Consider the following 22,619-nt stretch of genomic DNA (forward strand, 5'->3'; position numbering starts at 1 on the left):
CAGCTGACAGCAAACACTCTGCCACCAGCAAAACCAATAGAGCAAGCACAGGGCACGTCACAGCCACGGCCCCGACCAGAAGGTCCAAAACGGCAGCTCATTCAGCTGTCCTCCTCGTTGTCCCACTTAAGCCCCCCCGCGGCCGCCGAGACTTCTGGCGGCAACGGCCTTGGCGGCCACCGATGAGGGTCCCGCGATCTCGAAGGGGTTCACCGTTCAGTAATGGGCGTTGAAGCCCTGGGGATCAGATATATTTTGATCTCCTAGACGGAAACATTATCATTATTGTTCATTTGTTCATGATTCGGGTCAATCTCAGCCCGCTATATATGTGCAACTGGGCCCCCCGCTGGTTCGCAGACTTTTCTGCGCTGGAGACTAGGGGCCCGCCGCTGCGCCCCCGCGATCAGCTACGGCCATCTCCGTGCCGTGCTGCAGGAGCTCAGAAGATATACAAAAAAGGGTAAAAAGATAGAGGATAGGTATTTAGACACTATGTTTATGAGAAGAGAAAGTCCTTGAGTACTGGCGACCCAGAGAACTCGGGATTCAACATTATACAACTGCCGCTTGTTAGCATCAACATTCGTCATCTCAGGGCTCCGAGATTTCCTACTTGAGAAAGTACTGCAGCCCCGATCTCCTCTTGTCGAGGAATCTGGGTCTGAATTTCGATATCACGCTCTTGGGCGGTAGAGGGGGCACCGCTGCCTCGAAATTGGGGAACGACGTGACGAGCTTCTCGCGAAGGTCATCAAACTCTGAGTATCGCTTGCGAATGTTCATATAGCTGCCCTGTTCACCTATTGTCAGCGTCGGGCTCAGTTCTAAGAAACCTCAAGCCTCGAGGTGGCCAAGGCCTGCGCAGGTCACCTACTTGTAGCGTTTCAACTCTGATGTTCCATACTACAAAAGCCCCAATGTTCGTCGCGCTGCCGTTGACTATGACATAGTCTGTGATCTCGACGCTCTTGGCCCAACACGCGCGGTTCCGGTCGTTTCCGTCGCTGGCTTCATTGTCGTGCATCGTGATCGCGCCGGCGGGCAGCACAGACTCGACCGAGATGTTGGAGACGGAGCGCTGGTGGTGATTGTTCAACCAGTACGGGGGCGACGTCACTGACGATGGGCTCGTCACCGACGACGCAGGGCCGCCCGAAGATGTCTCGTCGTCCTCCTCATCCCCGAATAATCCCCCGTGTGTACCATCATTGTTCTGGCGCGACAGCAAGCCCGCGATGGTTCCGTTCGACGTTGTGACCTTGGGCGAAGCTTTCGGATGGCTGCCGTTCAGGTCGGTGGCGGGGAAGGTGCCATTGGTGCGGAATTGGGATTCTATCGCCGAGTCCATGAATCCATGTGCGGAGCGGCCGCTACCTCATGGACGGGCGCCGTGGTCTTTTCTGTTTTCTCGATTGTGATTGCGGATTTCGGGAGAGTTGTGGTCTGGTGGTTTGCGCAGGTGCAAGTCCTTGTGTCTCGTTGCGTGAGAATAAGTGACGTATTGACGATGTCGAGGCCCAAGGGAACGAAAGACTTGTCTCGGGGCGCTTCTTAGACTCCGCGGTCCGGTTGGGTGGTAGGGTCCGCGTGGCTGTGCACCAATGGAATTCAGAGCGGGCTAGAAGCTACAAGTACTTGCTTGGCTAGCACTCGGCAGTCTGATTGTTGAGGCCGGCGATGTTACGTGCGGGCGGCAATTAGGTCGGGCCGTGGAATTAAGATGGCAAGTTGAGATTTTGCAGCAGGGGATCGGGAAATAAGGCTCGAAAATGAAGCGAAATAAGGTATGCAATTTGATCACTGGCTAAGCCCAAGGTCGGGCGGGATCACAGTGTACAATTACAGCAATGCTTGGGGATGAAAGTTTGGGTGTTGTTTGTTTTGCGGTATCAAAACAATGAAAACAACAGCGAGAACGAGAGGCGCACCTACCATACCTAACCTTACCTACCACCAAACAAACGTTTCCCTCGTGTTGAAAGGGGAACCCCTCCCGCGGAAAGATACGCTTAGGTAAGGCAATTGCCGGATTCAAGGGTCCATTTCGAGTTGAATCCCTACGAATACGCGGGCAGGTGCGCATCGATTGCGATTGCCAATATCAGTTGAAAAGTCTGTTTGGTGCCATCAGACGACAGTCGAGTGGTAAGTGCGCGAGCTGCCATTGGATGAAAACTGCAGGTACCACCGCACGCTGCATATTACGGCACTCCCAAGCAAAGCCTGCAAAACACCAGCAGCAGGGAAGGACGTCTCCCAATGTGCGTTCATGAATGGGCACATCGTTTGTCTTATCTTGCTCGCCACGCATCGCTGGTCTCTCCATCATAGGCCGTTCTCGGGTCTCTGCTCAAAATAGACCAGCCCAGGAGTCCTAGCGAGGTGACACTGACGATTCACCAGGACCCCCCCCCCCCCCCCCCAGAGTTCGGTTGTGGCGCCTTGAAGAGAGGTGAACACTGGCAGCACGAGGGTCTAATCCAGATCCAACTCGACGCAAGCGCTGTTCCCCCGCGCCATGGCATCTTGGTCCAAGTCATCGGTGCGGATACGAAGCTGCAGAACCAAGACCCGAGTGGAGGTGGAGGAGTTGGAGGGTGCATCTCGCTGACCAGGGTCATTGGGCTCCTATTACGATCTGAACGTCGTCTACTCCGGTGTCCCCTCATTGGCGGCCAGGAAGCTTCCTCGCTACTTGCTGCAACCACGGCTGCTGCAACTGCGTGAAGCTAGAGGACTGCATCCGGTTCATCGCATCAGACGAGGAACCAACGATGGAGGAAGAAGAGGACGCATGCAAGTGCGGAAGTTGTTGACAGCTTGACACATCCAGTTGTGGCGGTATCTAGGGCTAAAACGTCCATCACGAACACGACGGTGTCTTCGTGACGTCCAACGGCTTTTTCAGTTATTGATAGTCCCTTCGTGTCAGCGCCCGGCCTGACTTTGTTTCGACTGACTGCCACGCGGACTTGTTGGGGGTTTTTGAACGGCGTGACATCGGACTGGGCTTCGGAGCCGTCATCAGCAAAGACACCACACCAACAGCTACAGCCCCGACGGTGCCAGCCACCTTGGTTCTCCAACCTCTCTGTTCTTTTCACGCCGCGCTGTGCGTTTCCTTTTGGTGCCGTGTATCACTTTTCAAACAGTGGCCTGGCCCGAGGCACTCTAGACTGCAGGACTAGCTGCGTCGTTGACCTGCACAACGCCCGCGGGGGAGGGATTCGATATGCAGAATACGAGTGGCGATCACTCCAGCGGGATAGCCGCAAACAGCGACATCAGCAAGGCAAAGTGGTGTCCAACATTGAGGAAAATGTTGGCGGTTGGAACAATCGGAGGCGGTTCCACCGGGGCAAAGGGGGCGGCTGCACCAGCTCCTGTCTCGCGGCATCTGCATTTTGCAACTTGCAGGGCGATGGTGGTCTCGTAAAGTTGTGTGCTCAGAGGAGCGTGGAAGAGGGGTCTGGCCTGTTTGGCAGAAGTTTACTGCACGAGACCCGGACGCCGCCGCCGTCGCCGCCGTATGGCCGCTGGGGTACTGCTGTTAGCCACAGGCACACGAACATCAGGCTGCTTGGGCGGGCAGGCAGAGGAGCCTTGGCTCCGATCACCGTCGAATTCGCCCGCTGGTGTTTCCGTTTTTATGGAGAGCAAGACAGTTCTAGTCTGTTCTGCAACCTCGTAATCAACAATGGGGCCGGTCATCCGATGTGCGAAAAAGCGGCATCCAAGTGGGAATTCGACTGACTTTGATAGTAGGGGAGTGAGTTGAGAACTGAGAAAACCCCCGGCTAGGGATTGGACTGGCTTGACCGACAAGTCAGACACGGAGTCGTCGTCAGGATGTCTCTCGCCGCACAGGATACGGGCGAGCGCGGGAATGCTGACTCCTGCTTTTAGCACCTATGCACAGCATGGACGGCACAGCGAGCGCGAGGCTGGAGTTGGCCGTGGGTTGATAGGCATGGACGCAGAGCCGTTAGTGAACGGCTCGCTGATCATTGATGGGATCAACAATTGTCAATGGCGATGGGCGGACAAGCCGGCCCTTTACTTCTAGCACCATCCTGATGTGGCCCGGGGCAGCATGTTAATGAGGAACGGCGAGGGAACTCAGGCCTTCCATCTCAACTGAACATGATGAGGGCATTTGCATTCGCGTCCGCATCCGCGTCTGCATCAAATGTGGGTATTAGCATTAAACATTTGCAGTGCAGACTGCCGCCGCAGACGAAGAGACGAAGAGACGAAGAGACGAACACTCAGAGAATATCGGTTTGTGGAGAGGAGATTCATCTCCGGGCAACAATGGACACCCGATCTCGTTAGCGGAGCGGGCAAAGCAATACTAACTGGCACCCTGGAGCATTTAGTGCCATCGGTGCTGCAGACAGAGTGCAGAGACCCTGGGAGCTGCAGAGTAACCTCGTCCAATCCCTGCCCAGAAGGTCGCTGAACCCTTCCATCCTCCACCCAAGCCTCAACTCCACCGAAAAAACAACACCAAGAAGCCGTGTCTGACCCTGGCCACAACCCCCGAAAGAATATCACCCTGGCCTGGCACGTCGCCACGGCTGTTGGAGCCTCCTGACTGACCGACCTGCCTGAAGTTGAGGGATTGGCACTCTAGGGTATCTCTGAGCCGTCCAAATGCCGTCGTGGAGCGGGTCTTCGTACGAATCAGGGCAAACTGCCCATCCGTAGGTACCAAGGGGGGCCCAAGAGGGAGAATCAAACATGCCGTGCTGAGACGGAGGGGGAGAATCTACGGACACGGCCACTGTCTCTTGCCCATCAGAGACATCACATCTACCAAGGATACGGAGAAATCGGTGCAGACTCCAGAGTCGACGATAGAATGGATGGATCCCAAGTGGTGACTCCACGAGTTTACGGTCACATTCTCAACTCAATGGTACGACGTCTCCATTCTGAGAAAAGTCGGCCTCGTGATTGGCAGTCGGCGAACAGACCCCGACAAACCCTGGCCCCGTCCATCCAGCAGGAAATACGCCGGGTGGCTGGCGTGGAGACGAGCTAAACCCAATCCCGCCCGTTCTCTCCATTTCGATATCGCGAGCCCGTGGCGTTGTGGTCAAGGACCCCCGGGCCTCCTTTATTTTCGACCTTGTGCGGAAGAAGCTCACCCCCGGACGGACGCCTGTGGCCTGCCTATCTGCTACTGTGCGGCAATGTATGCACAGTACCACCCAGCATTGCTAGCCTAGGCAAGATGGCTTCCTCCATGCCATGATCCGCTTGGCTCCTCTTCCTGCCCAGGCGCCGCTTCTGCTGCGTGCTCTCCACGGGCCCTCTCCTCTCGCCTCGACCGAGCTAGCCAAGGTACGGCTAATTCTAACGGAGTACCACACGCCCGAGCCTGAGTTTTTGCTTGATATTAACCCCGTCAGCTTCTCTCACGACTCACTTCCTTCTTCTTCTCCCTCCTCACCCTCCAGCCCGTGTGTCTTGCCTGTCGTTACACAGCCGAAAAAGTTGCTTCTGCCCTTCACCTGTGTCTTATCCGCCCCTCTCGCACATATAATCTCTTGCTCTCGTTTTGTACAAGAGATCTTCGACAACTTCGCTATTCCTAGTCTCGATTTTGTGCCCGCTCATAGGACCAGTCCCTCCGCCTCTCGCTACCACTAATACATTTCTGGACGACGGCTCTTCTCTCCGCCAGCAACGGCTCTCGCTCAAGTCAACAACCCCTTTAGTCCGTAAGTCGACCCCGTCCCATTCCTGACGCCTTCGCCCCCAAAGACTCGCCTCCCTCCAGCCATGTGCTACTCAAACAGCTGTCGAAGCCAATGTGGAGCAATGAGGCTGTGGAAAGAGTTTAGGAATGCAGCATACAGAAATGCTACTTCTGTCCACAAATATGGCTTTTTTCTGACCAGGAAACGCAATAACAGCAGTCGATATTAATACCTGGATATCTAGCTCTCCAATTCTTTGTTGAGAGCTCCGTTCTTCTATCCTCCCACATCAACATCTCGAGTCGATCACCGAGCACTCACACACACGACACACACAATGCCTTCATTCAAGAGCACCGTCTTTGCCGTCGCTGCGGCTTTCGTCGCCGCCACCCAGGCCGACTACGTTATCGAACCCAAGTCCGTTCCTCTGGCCACAAGAAGTACGTTACTCTACCCCCAGGTCCTGCTCCACCGCGATGGAGAGTGTGGGATGTGAACACAGATGCTGACAGCAAGCTGCAGAGGCCTGGTGCCAAGATGAGACGAACACTTGCCCTATCATCTGCCAACAGGTTGAGCCCAGGACGACTCTGGTCAATGACTGCGACTACGTGAGTAGCACCCGTCCCCAACACGGCTTTATAGCCAACAATGGAGGGAAGTCAAAACAGTACTGACAGGACTGCCACAGAACTCTCTGACCTACGGCTGCGTGTGCGGCGACGGCAACCAGCCCAACATGACCGAGTACTCTCTCACCCTGCCCTACCATGTCTGCCAGGAGTACGGCAACCAGTGCGTCACCAAGTGCGGTCTCGGCGCCAACGAGTGCGCCTCCAAGTGCCGCGAAGACAACCCCTGCGGAGCTACCAACCCAACTCGCGCCAACAGCACTTCCACCGCCTCCGGCACGGCCACCGCGACCTCCTCGTCGACCAGCGGCGCCATCTTCACCGGCATGGCCGGCGACGACGGCAGCTCCGGCTCCTCTGGCACCTCCGGCGCCGCGGCCCTGGGAATGGGTCGCGAGGCTGGCTTCGCCGTGCTCGTCGGCAGCATCCTCGGCGGTGTTGCGCTCCTGCTCTAAGTGGCTATCACATGTGTGTGTGTGTGTGTGTGTGTGTGTGTGTGTGTGAGTGTGAGTGTGCTGCGGCTTCGGGTGTGAGTCTGATCAGACAATGAGAAGAAGGGGAAGGGGTGTGTGGCTGGTTGCTGTGTTGCTGTCTCGTCCACTCTTTTGAAATACCCTCTTGCACAAAGTTTTTTCACATGCTCGGCGTTTATAGGCGGGGAGGGGGAAACGAGCGTATCGCGCGGTTTTGTCCTCCTCGGGACGGCATTTTCATTGATCACGGAATGAATCATTGGGGAAATGATTTGGGACCAAGAAAAAACAACTAATGTCTTTTAATATCATCGAGCAGAACACTTGGGCAACGAAGAAAGCGAGCGGATGATGGATGAGAGGAGGAAAATAATGTCATATAAGCGGTCCTGTTTTTAGTTTTGGGGGGCACGGCTTTGAAAGAGGTCGAGTCGAGTCATTGAGAAAACGTGAAAGGAAGCGGCGCCTTTTTGGGCTGCAAGCCTCAGAAAGACTACAAGTTCCGTCCCATTATTGTGATATCGTCGTATCTCGTGCCGGCACTTGCAACTATTCCGCTTCTGCACTTTTTAGTGGTAGTGTCTCCGGCGAGTCCTCCCGCAGGATGGAAGGAAGAGCAAGCTAGAATGGGGCCCTTATCTAAAGGCTGAGCACGAGACCATCGTCACCGTTCATCCCGTGATGTGTTTGGTGCTGGACATTTTTCCCGCGAGACAATCTCCGATATTGTGGGCGAGCTAGAGAGCATATCGGAGCGTGGGCCGATACATGCGCAGCGGGAGGGGGACAAAGGATGAACGGTTTGGCAGGCACGGGATGGTGACGGTGTGGCGGGCACCAATTAGAGTGGCCGGGACATCTTGCACTGGTCTCGGGCTTGGTCGATGTCGATGTTCCATCAAATGGGACAAGATAGCCACATGCAAGTCTTGTGCACGGCATTGTATGGCCGCCGATGTTGGCGGCCGGCGGCGCGGAGGGGTCACGGGGACCAGCATGGCGGCACGGCGGCCCAGGGCCGGACCCGATCCATGTGGTGGATCCCCCCTCCCTGACGCAATGAGGCTGAAGTTACCTGAGGCTGGGTGTGGGTGAACAAGGGGTCCTCACATGTCATCATGTAGGTGAATAGGTAGCCAGCCAGCCAAAGTGTTGTTTGAGAGGTTGAAGTTGGGGGCCGATTATGAGATGATGTTTCTTACGGGTGGACTTGCTGTAGTCGGGTGGTCGGGGGACGGGCGGTATCCGTAGTTCGCATGGCCCAATTGATCGGTGTGATGTTGGTCAATGGCCGATGGCACGTTAGCGACATGCGCCGCAGCTCCTCCGAGAAAGATCAGGTGGAAAAAAGCTGGGTAGGGTACGGAGTAGGTCCGTAGGGCGTGCGGCGCATGCAGGGCTGGGCTCTCACATGCCAAAAGTATTGCGCCGCCGTTTCTAATAGTCTGAGAAGACGCTGCGAGATTCGCCCAAGCCTTGCGTTAGGGCTCTTCAAGTATTGCATGCGCCCCGAATCAACCCAATAGCAACGGCGATGGAAACGGCGAGGACGAAAAGGCGGTAAATATCGATGGGGGGATGCACCTTGTCTAGGTTTATCCTTTTCGCTCTCGGGCTTCTGGCAGCGAAGGACAGCGTGGGATAAAACGGGTGAGGAGGAGCTTGGGGCGTCGGGGAGCGCGTGTTCTCATAGGTAGGGTCTTTTTTGTCCCCTCTTGGTCTCCCTTTTTTTTTTTTTGTTTTTTTTTGTTGAATCGCCGGAGATGAGGCAAGCGGGGGGCGGGTGCTGCTGTAAGCGCAGCGGAGGCTCGGTGTTGATTGGACGAAACAGGGAGCCGGTCGTCGTCGATGGCCTGTGATTCGCGATGGTAGATGGGATGGAAACGGGCAGACCCCTTGTGCGGTGGTGAGTTGCTGCAGGGGAAGAGGTTAGTGAGGGAATTTACCTTAGGTAAGGCGGTGATGTAGAAGGGCACCGACGGCGACAAAGAAAATCCATGGATGGCGGGAGTAGATGCGGATGCGGAGAGGGTTGCAGTTGATGGCGAAGATGGGAATGGAAGCACACAAAGGCAGCAATCACGAGGGAATGACAATGGCAGCGAATGACGATGACGGTGCCTGTACCTGCCTTGCTTGCCCTGCAGGTAGGTAGGTATGGTAAGGTAAGGTAAGGTAAGGTAAGGTAGGTGCGAACCGGCCGCGTAGCTACGGCACTGAGGCTCCTGCTTCCCGCCCCGGCCGCCGCGCCCAGGCTGCTGGACCGAGTTGAGAGCTTGCCTTGGCCGCATCTGATTTGTCCCCGGATGGAGCAGCGGGTGGCAGATGGCCTGTCATTTGCTGGCTTGGCTTGCTGGACATGGAAAGTCACAAATGTCCACTCTCACGCTTCCAGAACGGATGGATACCTCATACCTGCGCCTCTGGTGGACCAACGCACCGCTCAACCAGCTGGGGTACAGTCTACCTTGCCAGTCCACCGACCGACCCCCTGCTCTTTTTCCCCCTAAAAAAAATAAACGGCCAGCTCTCGTCTATGATGCGAGGCCATTGAGGTGCACACTTGCCTGCCTTGACCTACACTACTTGCCTTCCTTACTTTCTCCGATCCCAAGTTTGCATGCACAATTAGCTCTGTCTTTTTGCGGTGGAAGCCGCGCGCAACACATCTCGCTGTAGCTTTTGTCTCTGCTATAGATATCCATCACTTCCCCTCCCCCACCGCAAGCCGGCGTTGCATTCTCCTCTGGGCTCCTTTTGCTTCTGGACCTCCTCAACTTCCTCGGCTCCCCTCCTCACCCCTCTGCCTTCTTCTATTGCTACCTTCAACCCCCACACTCGTCGCCGAACACCCGTCATTCCAGACTTCGCTGTCTCTGGCGCGCAACTTGTGCAGAATGGGCACCAAGACCTCTGAAAGTGAGCATCACCCCTGTCTCCCTCGCTCCCTTCGGAAACCCAGACCAGACACCCGGGTCCAGATGAGCGCTCAGCTTGTGGAATGTTGCGCCTGCAATTTATGGCCGAGGTTCCTTCACGAGAACATATGGCGGCTTCTACACCTTAAACGAGCAACTTTGGCTAACCTATTGTTGTCTTCCAATAGAAACGGCAGCCGCCGAATGCATCTCCGACGATGCCCTCATCCACCTCAAGTCCTACAAATACTCCGCCGTCGACAAGTCGCCCATCTCCAACTACATCCTTAAGCCATACGTACGTTAGCCCCTCCGACGATCCCCCTCCTCCGGCCATGTCTTGCCCCGCGCCGTCCGAGCGGCTCTAGCCAGCCATCGCGCGCTACATCCCTTCGACAACCTGCTAACACAGTCTGCTCACAGTGGAACGCCTCTGTCGAGCTCTTGCCGCTATGGCTGGCGCCAAACATGGTGACGTTGCTGGGCTTCTTCTTCATCCTCGGAAACATTGGCCTTCTGGTCGTCTTCATGCCTGATTTGGTTGGACCGGTACGTTTAAACAGAGTCGGGGAAGATTATCGCAGTGAACACTGCTGACGACGCGCAGGCTCCGTCATGGTTATACTTCAGCTTCGCCTTCGGTCTTTTCATGTACCAGACCATGGACAATCTCGATGGAAAGCAGGCCCGCCGAACAGGAACCTCGAGCGGACTCGGCGAGCTCTTTGACCACGGAATCGACTCTCTGAACTGCACCCTGGCCAGTCTCCTCGAGACCGCCGCCATGGGTCTCGGCTGCTCCAAGTCCGGCGTCTTCACGGCTCTCGTCCCTTGCCTGCCCATGTTCTTCTCGACCTGGGAGACGTACCACACCCACACTCTGTACTTGGGCAGAATCAACGGCCCTACCGAGGGCATCTTGATCGCCTGCAGTGTCATGGTTGTCTCCGGTATCTACGGCCCTGGTATCTGGACCCAGCCCATTATTAAGCTTTGGGAGGGTCACGAGAAGTACATGTTCGGCTTTGCTCACCTGCTGGGCGAGACCTCCATCCGTGACATCTGGATCGGCATGATTGTCTTCTCCCTGTTCGCGACCCATATCCCCTTCTGCGTCCTTCATGTCATCAAGGCCCGTCGCGCGCGTGGCGAGCCTGTGGCTCCCGTCTTTTTGGAGTGGACGCCGATGGCAGTGTTCACCCTCGCTATTGGCGCATGGATCTACTCGCCTTACACGACCCTTCGCACCGAGAACCACCTCGTTCTCTTCTGCTTGACCATGTCCTTCGTCTTTGGTCGCCTCACTACCAAGATGATTCTTGCTCACCTGACCAAGCAGCCGTTCCCGTACTGGACCGTCATGCTTGTGCCTCTCGTCGGAGGTGCGTGCCTCGCCAACCTTCCGGTCATTGGCATCTCTGCCATCAGCGCCCAGACGGAGCTGTACTACTTGTACGGCTACTTCATCTTCTCCGCAGTTGTCTACTTCCGTTGGGCCTACCTCGTCATCACCAGCATCTGCAACTTCCTCGGAATCAACGCCCTTACCATTCCCAAGGAGAAGCAGCTCGCCAACAAGCAGGCGCTTCTGGCTGCGCAGACGGGGCCGATTCTCAACGGCACTGCGAACGGCTTCAAGAAGGAGTAGAATCTCAAAGTTCTGTGAAGACGTATATAGAGGTGATTCAACACCAACGACCGACATTGGAATGGCGACGACGAAGAAGGAGGAGGGAATTTTGAGCAGAGGAAATAACAGCACGTCTCGCTGCGGCCGAGAGGGATACGATTGAGCTTATTTTGCATTGACGTCGGCGTTGCAGGAGGCTGATCCCAATTTCAACATTGCATGCGCTGTTGTTCTTTTTATTTCGGCGCTGAGGGTGAGCATGCCGCGGATACTGGCATGACTGGACTATGTTTATAAGTACTATAACTATTTAGTAGGGCGAAAAAGAGCCCCTTTTTGCATAATATCATCGTTCAACATTCAACGCTCCACCTAGTATGTTGCGGGTTCGGGTAGTGATGTTCATGTTGTGATGATAACAGAGTGGCACGACATTCTGCGAGCAGATAGCGCCGGACAACAATCCCATGATGAGGGGTTCTAAGTGTCTCGCGCTGTTTGAATGGCGGCTTGCCTCCAAGACGCCAGGCTTCTACCTATGTTGATTTCCCTACAGTTCACTCCGCAAGATTCCCAGACTGTTCTCACAGATATTCTGGGCAACAATCAGTTCGAGTCCCATAGGATCTAGTACATCACGAAAGTCCTTGTTGGAACTGTTCGTACGTGTGACGACGGGGCTTCGATATAGATGCTTCTCGTATCTCCAAACGCTCCTATGGTCTTGGGTTCTCGACCAAGGCTTGCGAGGTAATTTACAGCATATAAATTTAAGCGCGAGCTAGACTGCCTGTTAACAATGTGGTGCCAACATCGTGATGAGGAGTAAACCATGCGTTATGCTATGTCGAAACAACGAGGACTGCGGTGCAGAATGTTGTGGGGTATAATTGTCCGTCATTGGTTCTGCTGGACTATTCGCCAGAGGTGTTCGGTGTGAGAGCATTAGACTGAACTACGGTTGCTAGATTTGATGGACGGCTGTTGTCATTTTCCAGTACTTCCATCAACTGCGGCCAGCGACAAAAGAAAACTAGTGCGACTTAACCTTTTTGAATATGCCGGTTGTATATGATATAGTCTGTCACGTTTCGTATAAGGTAGAGATAGCATGTTATTGATTCTCCTCGAGGGCGAAGTTGGGATTTTGATACTTGAAACGGCAAATCATATAATCTCTCTTCTTCTTCATGAATGCGAAAATCCCTCTTGGGCTCTGCTCCAAAGCCAGCACGGGAAGCTCTGGTATGGTGTCTTAGAGCGACGAAGTACTCTTTTTTTTTGTCTTTTTTTTTTCCTATGGTGTCTTCCATGGACGTCTTTGGTGGAATATCCTTACTACTTAGTCTGCTGTCAAGTGCTCGTCACGTTGGCTCGGTATTACAAGTCGAGAAACGGGAGTGCAGAAGGTCTTTGTGACTTGCAATAGATAACTTTGCAATCCTATAGCAGCTGATGAGGGCACAAATCTCCTGTGCATGACTTCGCTTGCTACTTTCCCAAGTTCGCATCAACCTGCTGAAGGAGGTTGCCAGGGTGCCTACTTCAAACCCTTACTATTACGGATATGTAAGTCGGTACGCGACATGAATGTGGCTTGTAGGAATAAAAACAAAATAATATGTTGAAAACAATGATAGACACTGAGTCACATAGTGCTTAGCTGTCGTCTACCAAAATTGGCTCTTGTTGAAGGACATGTATATCAGCTTATCATGCCGTATGGGTTTGTTGTATATCACGGTCAAAGTGAGTTTCACGAATCATACCAAATCATATGCATGGAAATCTATGGTTCCTATATAGCTGCTCGTGTTCGACAACACGGCTTCCTTCGCCAGATGGAGTTTGTTGAGCTCCCTTCGGCTACATAAGTCAACTAGAGATTATTATGCCTCCCCAGCACAGATTCACCGCTTGCTTTCGACCATGATTAATAGCTGAAAGACAATTTTTCTTTCACGAAAGCCTGAGACAGCAAATTGGTCGCTGTGAGCTGTGACAAATTCAAGCTGGGGCCATGGCCGAGAAATAAGTTGGTCGTCTCGTCTTGTCATTCTGACTTCTATTGACAAAGGTCTCTGTCAACTATCCTCGTGGACGTAGTTCAAAGTGACTAGGTAAACTTTGCATATATTGGGCAATTCTGGCTGTGGTTTTTCTACCTTGACAATGTTGGTACTCGTAGGAATTTTCCAGTCCGGATGAAGTGGAAGTTCTGCATCTGGGTGTGGATTTTGTCTTGTATCCTATCCAATGTTTTGCCTGTACCTTCAAACCCACGGTATTGACCCTCGTATCCCTTTCTGTTCAAGTATTCGACGAATATTTGAGGAAGCTCACTGATGAACGCGGGTCATGAAGCTTTCTGAAATATTTGAGAGCTCTGTGGCTGCGATCAATCAACAAGTATTTGCTTCCAATGGACATATGGGCCTTTCAACCAAAAAAGTGATAACACATAATGATGACATCAACCGTCGTGGATTCTCTCGTTTAGTCTGTTGTCCATGACTGCGGACGTGCATCTTTCGAAGGGCGCAAACCTTGATGTTTGCTGCAAGCCAGAATGAAAAGTTGAGCGCCTTTTTGCGCCATACCCAAAAATGAAGTGCTTGTCACTTTGCGGGATCACAAGTACTAAGGCAAGCTGGATGAGCAATCATGATGTCTCCAGACATGCATGCATACCTTAGCTGCGACCACAAATCGACTGCTGTGTATGATGTAATGACGATAAGAATGTGGGAAGACAACGACTGACTCCGGTCGCAATGCATTCGCAAAGCACGGCACAGGTTCAAACACCCTAGTGCTCTTGGCCATGGAATTATCGATTTCCAGACAATGCATTGACGTCGGACTGGCAGAATTTCCAATCCAGGGGCGAGCTCAGGTGAGGTGGTGCTGCAGAAAGCAGACACGCGAGGGAGGAGAAGAGAGGTCAGGTTCACCCGTCCTCTGCAGGCTGCAGCTGCACCCGGGAAGATGGGGAATGTACATACACTTGCCACACAATCTCGGTGGCGACACAAGTATCGTGGTCACTGGTTCTCCCCCCCTCCTTCGGTACCGCCGATGGGCATTGAGCCACTGTCAGTCCAGCGGCCACCCACTACGTCCAACAAAGGCAGGCATCACCGTGGTGGACGCAAACACTGGTCCAGGCAGGCAGTCGCAGCACTGGGCACACTGGCAGAGGAAGACGCGCCCCAAGAAGGACAGTGCCAATTGCAGCGAGGAAGCCCCCCAAAGGGTGCAAAGGGGAGAGAGCAAGCTGAATCAACCCCCCCAAAATCCTGCCAGAGGTGCCCGAGAGGCCACTTCCCGCATCGCATCAACGACGACACGAGACGAAAAAAAGCGGCAGAAAAAAATTCATCGATCGACACGTCAATCGCCCTCGCGACGAGCCGACGGGAATACAATGAATGGCTATTCAATCGTCGCCCATGGCCTCTCTCACGCGCTCCACCCGGAGGGCCAACGCTGAAGGGCTTCATCCCCATTCCCTTCACCATCCCCATCCCGTCCCCGTCCAGCAGCAGCCGACGCACCAGCACCAGCAGGCCTTCGCAGCGAACACTGTGACGCGCGCCGCCCCCCAAAACATCTCCGCTTACCACCACCAGCTGCCCGGTCGCACCAAGCGCCAGCTCGACACGGCCGATCTCGTCGATTTCGACCACCCGAAGCAGAAGAGATCGCGTTCGAGCATCGAAATCCTCATCAAACCTGCTCCCCAGCCCGTCAAGCCGGTCGTTGCGAACGCGACTGCCGCTCACAACGTCACCACCACCCCGACTCCGCAACCGACGACGACGACGCCTCAGGCGACCCCGACCCCCCTAGCGAGGCCGACCCCGAAACCCGCGCAACAACGCGTCGCGACAGTGCATCCCCTGAAAGCCCCCTCGACCCCCGCGACCGATAATGCGCCGCAGTTGACAAAACATCAAGAAAAAGTCATCAACGGCATTAAACATGAGTTGTGTCGTTTGCAGCCCCGCGAGGTCGATACCCACACAAAGGAGGGGGGCCGCAAACTGCGCTCGCAAGAGGCCACTCGTTTCAAGAGCGAGCTGTCAGCATACTTCCCCGAGTATGACGAGGTCATCGGAAATGATCCAAAAGAACAACGTATGCTCCATGCTCATGCTTTCCGTTGCCGTGCTTGTGCCGGATCGACACGGCATTACAGGATACTCACTGACCCTTTGCCTGTAGACTTGCTGAACGTCGATACCCCGATAGTCATTTTTGACTCGAACCCCACACGCCTTCAGCCGGCACCATGGCTTCCGTTCACCGGTGCGGAACTCAGCGCGCCGAATGACGCTTCAACGATCCCGCCCAGCGCACATAGAGTCCCGGTACGCGGATACGGTGACGCGTTGTTCAGCGATCTCGTCGATGCACAGCGTATAGACTTTGACTTCCTCGGGATCTCGCACAAGAGAGAACCTGCTGAGGATCCTCTGCCAGATGCGTCCTTCGTGCCCTCGCACAAGAGGGCCGAGAGACTGGAAAAGTCCATACGTAACACAGAGCGTGGTCGGGCTCAACACGAGAAGGACCAAATCGCACGTCTGCTGGGCGGTTTGCAAGGTCACGACTGGCTGCGAGTCATGGGTGTAAGTGGCATAACGGAGAGTCGAAAGAAGCAATACGAACCGGCGAGGCAGCACTTTATAAAAGGCTGCCAAGCCATTCTCGAGAGATTCCGTCTATGGAGTCTGGAGGAGAAGCGCCGCAAAGCCGAAAAGGATCGTGCTCTCGCTAAGGCGGAGGCGGAAGAAACGAGTGACGAGGATTCTTCCGAAGGTAGTGATGAGGATGATGCCGAGGAAGACGACGCTGGTAATGTCAGTGACGGTGATCCTCCTGGCTCTTCCGACGATGACTGTGTGTCGCAACAGCTCCACGAAGAAGCGATAGCAAGGTCGAAGGGAGCAAAGAACAGTAAGAAGCGCCCAAGGGTGATAATACAACCCCGGCCTCCACCAAAGCCGGAACCGCCCAAGGAGTTCAAGTCATTCTTCAAAAAGAGGTACGAGCGAGATGCGGCCTTGCATCGGCACAGGCGGGCTGGTCGTAAAGTGGTTGCATGGGGACATCCGATTCCAGAGATACCCGAGATCGATTTCGATCTCCCCGAAGAGTTTCGTGACGAGGAAACGTTGAAGATGCAGGCGAGGAAGAGGCGTCGCGACCGTCGAGGCAGGCACTGACAGGCTTTCCCTTGTGTTGAGTAGGAGGTCCATTGGCGCGGTGTCCTGCGAAATGTGTGTCAATGTGTTGTAACCTTAATCATTGTAGACTGCTGGGTGGCATGGCTCAAGAACAAGCGTTTGAATTAATCGATGACGGAGAAGTTTTTCAAAGTAAATTCATGTTATTGCTCCGCGCGAAGAGGTGCCTGTGAGAAACGCAGTTATGGTAAGTTGTGAAAATGCCATTTGTGTCGTAATTGTCCGTTGCAGGACTTGAGAGGAAGATTCTGAGAAGTGGCGGGAGAGGTGAAGACCGGACCGTTGAAGCTTGAGCTTCCTTGTCGGCGGCATGACACCTCAGGCCCAGTGATGGCACGGACCAGCTCCTCAATCGACCAACCCCCAGTCGAACTGAGGTGGAAGGCACGACCGACAACACACTCACGCCTGCAAGTTACGTAAGCCAGATGAGAAAAAAGGCCCACCCAACGGCGCAGGAGCCAAGGTGGTAGCTCCATCCAGGTCCAGTCTGCTGTCCTGTCGCGGCGGACCGTGGACGCGCTGACCAGGCATGGAAGGAAGGCCTGAACTAACCATCGACTGCCGACCTCAGAATTCCGGTGTTTGGTCGCCGCAGCAGACTCATCTTCCGCTCCCACCTCTTGCCCAGTTTCTCGCCGCCGTCGACTTCGCGCCAAACTTCTCTCCATTAATAATACTTTCGCCTTTTCGCCGTCGCAGCTGCCTCAAAACGAACCCAACTTCGCGATAACGACGGCCCCAGCGACAGGATGGTGAAGGCCCTCGTCAAACTTCGCACCTGAGAACCTCGCGCCGGCGCACCTTCCTCGCCCGCATTTGCCGACTTTACCTCCCTCTCTCCATCGCGACTCGATCGTTTCCACGTCTTTCTTGATGAATGCCTGCGACGCCGTCGTCGCGAGCGCATCATAGGCCATCATGAACCACCTCGACGCAGCTGCCGCTGCGGCTGCCCCCGCCGTTGAGGAGGTTATCGCCAGCGACTCCGAAGACGACCTTCCCCCCATGAAAGACGAGCCTCCATACCCCTACTTTGTCATTCGACAAGATGTTGAAATCGAGCTCAATTTTCGCGAGAAACGCATCCGTGGAGTGTCCCACATCACGCTCGCCGAGCTGCCCGGCACTCATGTTGACGAGTTCGCCATTGACGCGCGACAATCCGAAATCGATCTCAAGAATGTCACGGTGCAGTTTCTCAAGGATTCGCAGCCCGTTGGCACCCCTAAAAAAGTTTCAGCGAGCTACCGGGACCCGTATAAGTTGCTGGACTACCCGCCATACTACAACTGGAACGCCGAACACCACGACCTGAGGAAGATCCGGATGCGACCCCTCATGCATACCCGACAGAGCGACGTGCCCGCCGAGAATAGAGAGACGGTTGGCTGTACGCCCGTAGACGGTGCTTTGCGAGTCAACCTACGGGACCTTAAAAAGGTCAAGGAAGAGTCAGGAACAGGAGTGCCGAAGCGGCCAATGCTCAAGATCCGCGTCTCGAGCATGACCCCGAGCTCCTTTGAGCCTCCAGAGAACGAGTTGTCGGGAAGCCGCGAGTACCGAGTGACGATACCGTTCGAGACCAAGCTTGTCAGAGATGGCATCCAGTTCGTCGGAGTCGATCCCGGAGATCTCAGATACCCTCACGCATACACAAGACATTCCATCGAACCCGGAACCGCGTCTTGCATTTTCCCATGCATTGACGATCATGGACAGCTTCCCACGTGGTCAATAGCCGTCAAGTGCCCAAGGACTCTCGGCGACGCTCTGTGGCAGCCCCTGGCTACGCAACAAAATACGAACAGTACTATAAACGGCAACCGGGATCAGGCCCACGTTGGCGACTCTACCTGTGACAAGGACTATTTGCTTACTGAGGAGGACAAACTTCTCGAAATGACCGTAGTCTGCTCCGGATCGTTGTCAGACGAGATTGTGGATCCGGAAGACGAACGCAAAAAGATCATGACATTCGAGATGGACAAGAGGGTGTCGGTGCAAAAGATCGGCTTCGCGGTCGGTCCCTTTGAGCACGTCGACCTTTTCTCCAACTTCCGCACTGAGGAAAACGACGAGAAGCTCGGCGCTAGTGCGCTCAAAATCCATGGCTACTGCCTGCCCGGAAGAGCAGCAGAGGTCCAGAACACATGCGCAGCACTAGCAGCAGCAGCCGACTTCTTCACTCTTACGTTTGCCAGGTATCCTTTCGAGAGCTACAAGATGTGCTTTTTGGATGACATGGTGAACGATACTGTGGCCCTTCAGTCAATGTCTTTTGTGAGTACTCGACTTCTTTTTCCTGAGGAAATCATCGACCCAGAAGTGGATGTCACGAGACAACTGGTTTTCAGTTTGGCGTCCCAATGGAGCGGCATCAACTTGTTTCCCAACACGCGCAGAGATCTTTGGGTCGTCATTGGCATCGCCTACTACATGACCGACCTCTTCTTGAAAAAGCTTTGCGGCAACAACGACTATCGATTCCGGATGAAAGCCATGTCAGACCAGCTGGTCAACATTGATATCAAGCGGCCATCGTTACATGAACTCGGCAACAACCTGCACCTGGGAGATTTCGAGATGGAGTTCATGATTCTAAAAGCCCCTTTAGTGCTCTTCATCCTAGACAAGCGTTTGATGAAGGCTCCTGCTCAGACGAACCTGACACGCATCATTTCTCGCATTCTTTACAAGGCCAACATTGGAGAAAAGCAAAGCGAGTGGATCATCAACACGGAGTCGTTCCAACGAGTATGCGAGAAGAACGCCCGAAATAAACTGGAGGCATTTTGGGGCCAATGGGTTTACGGGTCTGGCTGCCCACGGTTCGATGTGTTTCAGCGTTTCAACAAGAAGCGACTATGCGTTGAGATGAACATCCGACAAGTCCAGGACAAAGCCCTAGCAGAGGCGCAAACTCTGAAGAAGACGGAATTCCTGCGTGCTATCAAAGAGAAATACCACGGCGTCAAGACTGAGGAAACGATTGGACTGTTCACCGGCCCAATGACGATAAGGATTCACGAAGCCGACGGGACGCCATATGAACATATCGTGGAAATCCGCGAAGACGCAGCTAAGGCGGCTAAGTTCGAAATCCCGTACAACACGAAGTACAAGCGTCTCAAGAGGAAGAGGCGGGCCACAGAGAAGCTCAGCGCGCAATCAGCGGCAGACCCCGATAACAACGAGGAAACGCTACTGTACTGCTTGGGAGACGTCTTAACCGGCCCCGAAGACGTGAGAAAGTGGGAGTTTGCGGAATGGGAACCCGACATCGAGAAAGCCATGGATCAGGAGTCATACGAATGGATCCGAATGGACGCTGATTTTGAGTGGGCCTGCGAGATGAAGACCAATCTTCAGAGCTACATGTACGTCTCTCAATTGCAACAAGACCGAGACGTCGTTGCACAGCAAGACTCGATGCTGTACCTGCGGAAGAGCCCACCACATCCACTGGTCTCTACATTTCTGACGAGAACCCTCGTCGACCGGCGGTACTTCCATGGCATAAGAACGATGGCTGCTGAGACGTTGCATCAGCACGCCACAGATAAGGTTGGGATGGCAGGCATGACTCACCTCCTCAGGGCTTTCCGTGAGCTCTTCTGCGACGAGAAAGGCGAGCCAAGGCACAATGACTTTACGGACAAGAAGCAGTACATAGTCCAGTGTGCACTCCCGATGGCCATCGCCAAAATCCGCGACTCGACTGGCAAGTGCCCTGAACCTGCTCAACGGCTTTTGCTGAAGGAGTTGGCAACCAACAAAAACGACAACAACCCATACTCCGCAGATTTCTATAACTCCAAGATCCTCGACGCTCTAGCAACGAGTCTCGTACCTGAGAAGCGACGCGACTCTGGAGATCAGATGGACCTTGATACGTCGGTCGATGAGCGGGCAGTGCTCGTTGAAGTCTTGGCCGAGATTGACCGCCACCGTAGGATGGATGAGTGGAACAGTTCTTACCAAAATATCTACACAACTACTGCCCTCGAATGCTGGCGGAAGCTGATGAAGGCAGGAGTCATCCCCAAAAGCCCCATTAACTTTTGGCAATACCTCCAGGACGGGACCTACGACTTGGTGCGTATCAAAGCTTTCGAGTGTCTCGTCGACCTTGGCTTCATGATGGAGATGCCGGTCTTCAGATTGCTGTTGTCAGTCATTAGCACCGACAGGTCTCCTTTCGTCCGACACAAGGTCATCGACATCTTCTGTACAGGTTTGGCTGCCCTTGCTTTCGGCGAGCAGTCTCAGCCCAAACTGCCCGCACGTGGCCCTATTGGGGACGAGTTGCAAGTAGATTTTGATACCGAAGCAAGGACACAGGAGCGGCGGAAGCAATTTGCAAGGAAGCAGGACGTCAATGTTGCGCTTGCAGCTCTGAGGACTGAAATGGAGGAACAGTACTCGGACCACGAGCAGGCGTTGCAAAAGACAGTGTGGAAGGCTCTGAACGCAGAAGTTCTTGGCCGCGCTGAAAAGATTACGCTCTTACAGCTGTGTGGGACTATGTTTGATGTCGCTGACCGATGGACGGTTACTCTCAACTTTCCGAAGCGATGGAGAGTCACTCGTCCTGTCAAGCCTCATCCAGGCAGGGTAAGCAACTTCATTCCTCGAAATGGCTTTTCTAACAATTTGCAGTTCATGGTCAACTTCAAGTCGTACTACAAGACAGCGCTGCCATCGGCGAAGCCGAAGGAACCAGTGCCAGCGCAGCTGCCACCCCCGCCCCCGCCACCAGTACAGCCGCCGCAGCCTCCCAAACCTCCCGAACCCAAACGCCTGATTGTGAATATGAAGAGTGGCATAGCCAAGAAGCCGTTACCCTCGGCTCCACGACCTATCTCAACTGCCCCTCGGCCCACCCCACCTCTAGCCGTGCAGTCTCCAAAACCAGTTTCGGCACCATCGCCAGTACCTCGGGAAGCAGACTCGATCGTTGCATCAACCATCCGGAAGGAGACGACACCAAAGCCATCAACGCCCAAGCCATCGACGGTGAAGCTTCCCACATCAAGGCCGTCACAGACCACCAAGCTTTCTGTGGGCAAACCTCCCGTCCCGAAGCCCTCAGTTGTGAAGCCTCAATTGCCGTCAAGCTCGATCTCCGCGCAGAATGGCCGCTCTACACCGCAGCCGGGGTCTTCGTCTGACACGCCGAGCAGCAAATCACAGAAGCGTCCCCGACCTGATAAAGTCCCTGGCGTAGACGACGCGTCCCCGGTGCTGAAGAAGGCGAAACTGAACGCGCGCCCTGACGGCACCATTCCGAAGCGACGCAGGATGTTCCGGTTTAAGCACCCGAAACTCAAAGAGGTTATGAGGAAGCTTGGTGTTAAGTCCCAGATGCCGCCCCCGAGAGACCCTTCCCACGTCAAGACTCACAAGTCGGCTTCTCCGTTCAGTGTGCGGCCTTCTCCTGCCGCATCTCCAGCGCCTGCCCCATCTGAGAGCAGTATCATGGCAAAGCCAGCACGCAAGCCGTTGCCAACGGGCTCGTCGGGTGGAGGAGGCTCATCAGGGCCAGCGGCTAGTCCGCCGCCGCCCGTGGCATCTCTCCCGCCCAAGCCTCCCTCGCAAGCTTCCCCGCCACCGCCCGAAGGCCAGCCGGCATCCAAACGCGTCAAATTGGTCATCAAGAGACCATCGACGTCTGCCCCGAAGAACTAGAGAAGAGAGTGGCAGCTGCGTTTCGCATGACAGAGGGAACTCTCGGCAGTTTTTCTGCACAATCATACAGGCCCGCAGACTGGTCTTGATGAGCATTTCTTTTCTTCGTAATTTATTTTCCTTTCTTGACTTGTCACGGCCCCTCCTCGAGACATCACATCAGCATTACCAGGCGTTTGGTCTTGGGACAAGAAAAAAAACGGGGAAGAGAACGGACTGGGTTGGTGGGGACGGACAGTGTGCGGCTCAAGGGAACGAAGGTCGTGGGGAAGAGACGGCCGGGAAACGCCCCGAGTCGCGCGAGGCAGC

General features: G+C 54.5%; 5 protein-coding genes across 5 annotated transcripts; 4 read left to right on the forward strand and 1 right to left on the reverse strand.

The window, feature by feature from the left end:
- Nucleotides 1–499: 499 nt before the first annotated feature.
- On the reverse strand, nt 500–1,351 carry YPT35 (PX domain-containing protein YPT35; the record flags this gene model as incomplete). Its single annotated transcript, XM_037325005.1, has 3 exons — nt 500–563; nt 617–795; nt 878–1,351. 3 exons carry the CDS (start codon nt 1,349–1,351, stop codon nt 500–502), a joined length of 717 nt encoding a protein of 238 aa, XP_037177027.1.
- Nucleotides 1,352–6,048: 4,697 nt separating this feature from the next.
- On the forward strand, nt 6,049–6,801 carry CGCA056_v009759 (uncharacterized protein; the record flags this gene model as incomplete). The annotated part of the gene is made up of 3 exons (XM_037325006.1): nt 6,049–6,154; nt 6,237–6,325; nt 6,406–6,801. The coding sequence occupies 3 exons, from the start codon at nt 6,049–6,051 to the stop codon at nt 6,799–6,801; spliced, it is 591 nt and encodes a 196-aa protein (XP_037176171.1).
- Nucleotides 6,802–9,716: 2,915 nt separating this feature from the next.
- On the forward strand, nt 9,717–11,385 carry CGCA056_v009760 (putative CDP-alcohol phosphatidyltransferase class-I family protein; the record flags this gene model as incomplete). Its single annotated transcript, XM_037325007.1, has 4 exons — nt 9,717–9,738; nt 9,926–10,035; nt 10,161–10,286; nt 10,345–11,385. The coding sequence occupies 4 exons, from the start codon at nt 9,717–9,719 to the stop codon at nt 11,383–11,385; spliced, it is 1,299 nt and encodes a 432-aa protein (XP_037176469.1).
- Nucleotides 11,386–14,819: 3,434 nt separating this feature from the next.
- CGCA056_v009761 (uncharacterized protein) lies at nt 14,820–16,598 on the forward strand (the record flags this gene model as incomplete). The annotated part of the gene is made up of 2 exons (XM_037325008.1): nt 14,820–15,507; nt 15,595–16,598. 2 exons carry the CDS (start codon nt 14,820–14,822, stop codon nt 16,596–16,598), a joined length of 1,692 nt encoding a protein of 563 aa, XP_037176468.1.
- A 942-nt stretch (nt 16,599–17,540) lies between these two features.
- Nucleotides 17,541–22,310, forward strand: taf2 (Transcription initiation factor TFIID subunit 2; the record flags this gene model as incomplete). Its single annotated transcript, XM_037325009.1, has 2 exons — nt 17,541–21,236; nt 21,282–22,310. The coding sequence occupies 2 exons, from the start codon at nt 17,541–17,543 to the stop codon at nt 22,308–22,310; spliced, it is 4,725 nt and encodes a 1,574-aa protein (XP_037176471.1).
- Between the last annotated feature and the right edge of the window lie 309 nt (nt 22,311–22,619).

Source organism: Colletotrichum aenigma, assembly GCF_013390185.1.
Source record: "Colletotrichum aenigma strain Cg56 chromosome Unknown KSG_Cg56_contig06, whole genome shotgun sequence".
NCBI lineage: Eukaryota > Fungi > Ascomycota > Sordariomycetes > Glomerellales > Glomerellaceae > Colletotrichum > Colletotrichum aenigma.